Raw genomic sequence first — 7,506 nt, 5'->3', positions numbered from 1 at the left:
TTGCCTGTAATGTAGAATGGTCGGCATTTAACAGTCACAAACTCCACCAGCAGTTAGCAGTTAGTTGGATACAAGCACCCCATTTCTGCACCAGTCCGTGTTAACACAGCTCACCTCCACTAGCTAGTCTTACCCGACGACAGAGCAGCCGGCCTGGTAGCTGGATAGTCCGGTACACTGTTGTTCAGCAATGTTTCCACAACAACAAAAACACAGCAGTCTCTGAACTCGTGTTGGGAGTTTCGTTGAAGTTGGATGTAATCCAGTTTGTTGTCTAATGAGCGGACACTTGCAAGCAGGATTGATGGAACAGGTGGCCGGCTAGCGTTAGCTTTCCACCAGCTCCTGCACACCGCTGTCGAGGTCCCTTTCCCCGGCTAGCGGCATCGAGCGAGACCGCAGGCTGAGGTGCTGGTCTCCGTAGCGGGCGAAGCTCGTGTAGTGTGTTGAATATTAGTAGTAGTATATTCTCCGATTGGTACCAATGTATCCCGGTGGTATACACGTGCGGTAGTTTGAATGCACATAATTGTTGTAAAAGTTTGCTACTGAAAAGACAGAGGCTGTTTAGCGAAGCTTCAAGATGGCTGACGTTCGGTTTACTTCGGCAAGCTTCGTGTAAAGACAGTCCCACCCTCTATGGGTGGGTTGAAAACATGCGGACAACTAGCTGGCTGTAGTCCACAGACTCTGGGCAAAGAATATCTTCCAATGACGCAAAAAAATCGTTTTCCGTCATCGGAAGATTTTTTCCAGATCCACATTACAGAGATCTCTCGTCTCAGGGGGACATGAGGGAGGGAAGCACAATCATTCGAAAGTACTTGTGTTTCTGCTGATACAAAGCTTAATGCTAAATCGTTAAAAAATGAAAGAGTATGTGCTATGACATGGGCAGGGATGGCAGATGGCCTATAGTTTGTTGAGAAACCCAACAGCTGATGGTCCAAATGATGGAAACACACGGATGAATGACACAAAAACTATTTACATGAAAAACTTGAAAAAACTATTTACGTAAATATGTAGAAATGAGTCATTATAACTTTTTCAGGTTGTGCCATGCATTGTAACAGTCCCTGTTTATGGTGAAACACAGACACTTATCACAGGAGGAGCATTTCACCGTGGTCCTCTGGTGGCAGTGGACACACCTCCTCCGACCTGCGCTGCCATCCTGGGAAAAATGTACAGGTTTGTGCGAGGCGCCAGGGGGAGCGGGAGGGGGTGCCTGTGGAGGGGCAGTGGTGGTAGACCCAACCGCTTTCAGCTCCGTCACCAGGGTCTCGCGAAAGGCCTTCTGTGACATCACCTTCTCCTTCCTTGCAATGGCCATCTCCTTTTACAGGATGAAGGCGTTGACGATGGCGATGTCTATGAAGTGGAACAGGAAAGACCGGTACCACTTCTTGGTCTTGTGTAGGATGGTGTAGTAGCCAATCAGGGCATCGGACAGGTCCACGCCACCCATGTTCCTGGGTAGAGAAACAAATATAGGAAAAGGAACATGGCCATTACTATACACTGATATTGATGCGTTGACACGGGGGCGTAGCACAAAGTTCTAGGCCCTGCAGAAAGCAGTCCTTCCAGAAAAATTCGGAGTTTTTTTGTGATTGTTGTGGGCAAAAATCCTTGATTATGCGGCACGTTTTCTTAAAAAATGCGATGGAATATGCGGGATATTTATGCAATTTTATGCGATGAAATTGCAGGAACTTGCAAAAATTGCGGGAACTTGCAAAAATTGCGGTTTCATCGTGGCTTCATTGCGGGGTTTGCAGCTTTTCGATGATGTTCACGTCGCGTAATTACGTCACTTCATAACGTTCCCATGGCAACAGGGGGAAATGGCTGCTCTTGTGTGAAGTAAACGCAACTTTCTGCTAAGATATATGAGACTTTTTTGCAACGAAAATACAGGGATTATGAAATCATGCAAGCCCCGCATATTTTGTGCGGAAATCGGCAATTTATGTAGCAAAAGTGCGGCGTATTTGATAAAAAGCGGCCCCCGCATAAATATGCGGACTTTGGCTGAATATGCATTGAATTATGCGATCGCATAATCGCGTTTTTCTGGAGGGACTGAGAAAGGCATTTTCTATGGGCCCCTCCCCGCATCCGCAGCTATTCATATTCATTTTTTTGGGCCCTCCTGGGTACTCAGTCCCTTTTTCCCCTCCTAGTCCAACGCCCCTGCATTGACATGATGTCAAAATTCAATTCAAAGAGTTAAAATGATGAAAACAGTGTACATACTTGTTGTAGTCCTTGATGGCTGGTGGGATTGGGACGTCCTGCACAGACCACTGCCCATCTGCCCCCTTGACCCTTCTCTGGGTTGTGTCCTCTCCGTGGGCTGCGTGGATTGTGGAGCACATCAGCACATCTCTGGTGTCCCTCCACTGAACGAACACCACGGGCCCCTTGCGGATCCAGCGGATGGTGCCCCGGGGAGCCCGCCTCTCAAGCCCGCCTGGCCTGTCTTTGGGGAACCCAATTTGATGTTGGCGAATGGTACCACAGGCCCAGATCTTCTTTGCCAGCAGGTCGCGAAAGAGACCTGGGTTGGTGTAAAAGTTATCCACAAATAACTTATACCCGGTACCCAACACCGGTGTATTCACGAGCCGCATTACGATGTCGTAAGCGAGCCCCTTCACAATCGGTGACCCTTTTCCTTCGTACACAAAGAAGTCCCAGGTGTAACCGTTGGTGGAGTCCGCCAGCACAAACAGCTTATAACCCCACTTCACAGGCTTATTTTTCATGTACTGGCGGAGTCCATTGCGGGCTTTGGATGCGACCATTCTCTCGTCAATGGCGATACACTGGCGGGGGTGGTAATTTGCCATGCACACCTGCTTAACCTCATTGTACATTGGCTTAATTTTGCAAAGCCTGTCGTAGCCGGCGGTGCCTCTCTTTAGGTCGTTGGCAGCGTCGTCGTCGGGGTCACTGATGTGGATGGCGCGCGAGATGGCTTTGAACCTGCGCCCTGACATCACACTCGATGGGAAAGAAAAGGTGTACAGCTCAGACCTCCTCCAATAGTCGGTGATGTTCGGCGTATCGATTATTCCCATGTAAATAATCATGGCCAAGTACGACATCATGTCTGGCATAGTGATCCTCTGAAAGGTTTCTGGATGGTCAGCTTCTCCAAACTTGTTTGAATTATTCAAAACGGTCTGGAGTATTTTATTCGACATAAATAACTGAAATAATTGTAACACTGTGTATTGTGAAGTACCCACGAGCTGGACACCGGGTGTGCGTGCTGGGCGGAAGGACGGCTGTTCAGGAGTGATGTCATCCACATCAGTGCCTTGCCACGCACCTTCGGGTGCAGAACTCTGCTCTGCAAGGCTTCTTCCTCCTGCTCTCCTCTTCCCCTGTTTTGCAGGCGGTGTGGAGGTAGAAGGTTGGGATTCCAGCTCCTCTTCTTCTTCTTCTTCTTCTTCTTCCTCCTCCTCTTCCTCTTCCTCCTCCTCCTCCTCAACAAGAGACCTTGGGGTCCTCCTGGGCTTCTTTGCCTCCGGCTGCCAATCTGGGTCAGACTTCTCTGACTCTCTGAAACACAGAAATGCAATGATTAGCTCATCCTCCACACACACACACACACACACACACACACATATATATAGACACAGATACACACACAGTGACACACAGATAGACACAGACAAAGACAGACAGACAGACAGACAGACAGACACACACAGATATAGAGATGTTCCGATACCGATATCGGTATCGTCTCCAATACTGCCTAAAACGCTGGTATCGGTATCGAGAAGTACTGGAGTTAATGCACCGATATGATACCACGTAATAAAGCCCTAAAGAAAATCTACGTTAAAGTAGTTTATTTATGTTCTTTTTCTGTTATAACTGACGGATAATAGAAAGAAAGTTCTGGGGCGTTCACTGTTTGTGTTTGTTCATGTTTCACAAAGAGTTTAACCTGAGCCAGACCGACAACAAACATAGAAATAATATCACATCCATACAGAGATAGTAGTATACAGCTGTTATACATCATATCATCATACAGAGATAGTAGTATACAGCTGTTATACATCATATCATCTATACAGAGATAGTAGTATACAGCTGTTATACATCATATCATCATACAGAGATAGTAGTATACAGCTGTTATACATCATATCATCATACAGAGATAGTAGTATACAGCCGTTATACATCATATCATCATACAGGGATAGTAGTATACAGCTGTTATACATCATATCATCCATACAGAGATAGTAGTATACAGCTGTTATACATCATATCATCATACAGAGATAGTAGTATACAGCTGTTATACATCATATCATCCATACAGGGATAGTAGTATACAGCTGTTATACATCATATCATCTATACAGAGATAGTAGTATACAGTTGTTAAAACATAATAAAATATATGACACACTGGTATCAGCCGATACGCAAGTTCAGGTATCAGAATCGGTATCGGGAAGCAAAACACACACACACACACACACACACACACACACACACACACACACACACACACACACACACACACACACACACACACACACACGTGCGCTGCGGCAGCAGCACCCCTCCCCCTTGTTTACAAACTCAGATCGACATCGGTCTTCACACATAACAACTACTCCAATAATTTCTGCAATAAATACTTTCTGATCAAATAATCGACATGTAACGGAGGCTGTGTACTCACAGATCAAGATCAGAGTCCCTTCCTTTGAGAAAATCCTCCTCAGCTTCAGAGTCCCCAGAGAAGTCGCTTGATGAAGAGGACAACATGGACAACTCCTCTTCCTCGGCTAGTTCGAGCAATAAAGCAGCCGCCTGCTGCACTGTAAACATGTTCTCCCCCACGGACATGTTCACAGAACTTCGCAAAAGTCGACCAACGCTAAATAACTCAGCAAACTCGCAATTTAAAGTTCACTCTCTGCAGTCAACGCGTGCTCATTGAAACTCTTTCCTCCTCCTCTTCCTCCTTCTTCTTCTTCTTTGGGGTTTTACGGCAGCCGGCATCCAAAAAGTTGCATTACTGCCATCTACTGGCACCTGGACCTAGCACCTTAGTGCACTATATTCTGTTATATGGTCCAGTGTGTTCCCCTCCCGCTTGACCCTATACGTCTAAAATACTTTTCAGAGATACTTCTTCCAAAGCCAATTTCTTGCAATTCTCAGAGTAGATCTTGTCTTTAGTGGTTATAATTTCTACAAAAAATCAAAACATGTTGCACTAGCTGTCTCAGGTTACAGTGGAGTTGCATATGAAGTGGTTCGGGGTCCTTCTGTAAGTCATTATTTTTTTGGGGTACAATTCTACAAGCAGCAATACCACAGGCCAAGCAATCGGCCCGTTCCAAACAGGCACAGCTTCAACGGGCACTGCACTAGTTCGATTAATCGCCAACTATTTTGATAATCGGTTTGAGTCATGTTTTTATGAAAAGAAAAACCGTCTCTGATGTCAGCTTGTTAAATGTGAATATGTCATGAACTTAAGGCTCACCCCGAGGAGGCAGTGTGTCGACACGGACCCAGCCTTGTACAGGATCAAGCTGTGAATATACACAAATCGAGGAGAGAAACCTATGTCAAAACTTCCATCAAAAATATATCCACAGACCACTTGTAAATGCAATCACAAAAAAAATGAATCAACCAAGGCAAATAACCCAAAGAAACAAAATGGTAAAATAACCGTAGAAAACAGTGACTGGACTGGTCCCCTTTGCAAGAACACAAACTCCTATAGCACAGTTAATGCAGGAGGAGGAATTTCCAAAGCACTATTTTCCGGAGCTCTACAGCCTCTGCAGCTCATTAGTCACATCAGTGGTAAACGTCAATTAGCTCCAGTTCACTCCGTGAAGGATGGGAACTTACGCCTGGCTATCACCCTGCACAACAGGAGAATCCACACAACGCATTTTTTTTTTTATAGAGGACGAGTTTCCTTCTCTACATATTATATGCCTTGCTCCCTTGTATATATGGACATAGAAAATAAAGACACTGAAGAAATTGGACTAAAATCTAGAAACTATAAAGATAATTAAGTGATAAATTCCATGCTGTAAACAGAGTATATTCATCAGTTATTTCCCCCTCAGCAACACATAAGGTCAAAAACCATTGAGGTGTCCTCCCCCTGTTGTTACATGAATGTCCAGTAGCCTACATCACTAGATAGTTACTGGTCCAGTGAACTAAGACTGTAATTTGGGAGGATTGTACAATTAGGATATGTTCTTTAAATTGTACAATCCTCCCAAATTATAGTCCCAGCAATAACAACACAAACTGTGTGCTAAGAATGCCAAATACAATGCACATGGAAGCGGAACAAACATGATCCTTTATTGTTAAAGAATTAAAAAAAAAAATGAATCAACTAAAATAATTCAAGGTACATTGGTCAACTATAGAAATGTAGGGGAGAACCGGGGCGAAAAGTAACAAAGCGATTTTCTCTGAGCCCTGACTACATTTGCATTTCAAGCTATGACAGCGCTTTCAGCACGCAGCCAGTGACGGAGCCGCAAAATATCACGTGATTTCATCATTGTTTCCCGCTGTTATGTCCTGAAAGCTGTTTTTGAGTACGGTAAGTAAATTACTGAAGCGGTACTTTTTTTTCTATTTACAAGTTGTGTTTCTCGTTTCATGTGTCACAGTAATTATCAATCTACAGGTTATTTAGCGCTGTAACACATATGATCAAGTTTGCCTTGTCAGAGTTTTTCAGTATACATGTAATTCGGGTTTAAATGTCAGGAGCTCCAGTCGTCCCGACTGCTAATGAGGTGATTTTCTCTGTGTTGCAGAGTTTATTAAAACATGTTTATGTCATATTATACCAACAGAATATGCCAAGAGTGAGGGTCAGAAAGACAGACAGAGGTCTGATTCAGCCAGATGTGTATGAGAGGGCGTTTCTGGACATATCTGTAAGACACATTAGTCTTAGGGCAGCTGCAAAGTCGCATGGCATATGCCAGCTCTGGTCACATGAGCCATGCAATGAGGGTGCAGAACATTATATCTGTCACCACTGTGACAATGAGTAGGCTGATGCCTTTTTTATGTTCCTTTTTGTTTGTTTACATAAGTCAGGTATCCATCAAAGTTATGGTGGCATTCCTTTGCTGTTTTTGTTTCTAGGTTTCACTGGAGGAACATTGAGGAACAGCTGATTTCGGTATGTCTCCCTCACATTTTATCCCTCACATTTAGGTTAGCCATACCTTAGCTTTTCCACCTCCACCTATGAATTTTTATTTATTTTATTTTATTTATTTTTAGTGTTTCCATCCAGATGTTTTTATGCACATTTTGAATTTACGCATAAAAACATGACTACTGTTAGATTATTTTGAGATTTTATGCTAATTTAGTTTAATTTTCATATTCTTCATATTGTTGAATGTTTTATAAAATGGATTGACATTGCCAATAAAAAAATATTCTAAACAA

General features: G+C 43.8%; 1 protein-coding gene across 1 annotated transcript; it reads right to left on the bottom strand.

The window, feature by feature from the left end:
- Positions 1–492: 492 nt before the first annotated feature.
- On the bottom strand, positions 493–4,997 carry LOC116037664 (piggyBac transposable element-derived protein 4-like). The gene is made up of 3 exons (XM_031281638.2): positions 4,727–4,997; positions 2,263–3,576; positions 493–1,475 (listed from the first exon to the last, which is right to left on the bottom strand). Exons 1-3 carry the CDS (start codon positions 4,891–4,893, stop codon positions 1,343–1,345), a joined length of 1,614 nt encoding a protein of 537 aa, XP_031137498.1. The 5' UTR covers positions 4,894–4,997; the 3' UTR covers positions 493–1,342.
- Positions 4,998–7,506: the final 2,509 nt, after the last annotated feature.

This window comes from Sander lucioperca, chromosome 17 (genome assembly GCF_008315115.2).
Source record: "Sander lucioperca isolate FBNREF2018 chromosome 17, SLUC_FBN_1.2, whole genome shotgun sequence".
Classification (NCBI taxonomy): Eukaryota; Metazoa; Chordata; class Actinopteri; order Perciformes; family Percidae; genus Sander; species Sander lucioperca.
This window is presented reverse-complemented; position numbering and strand designations above follow the sequence as displayed.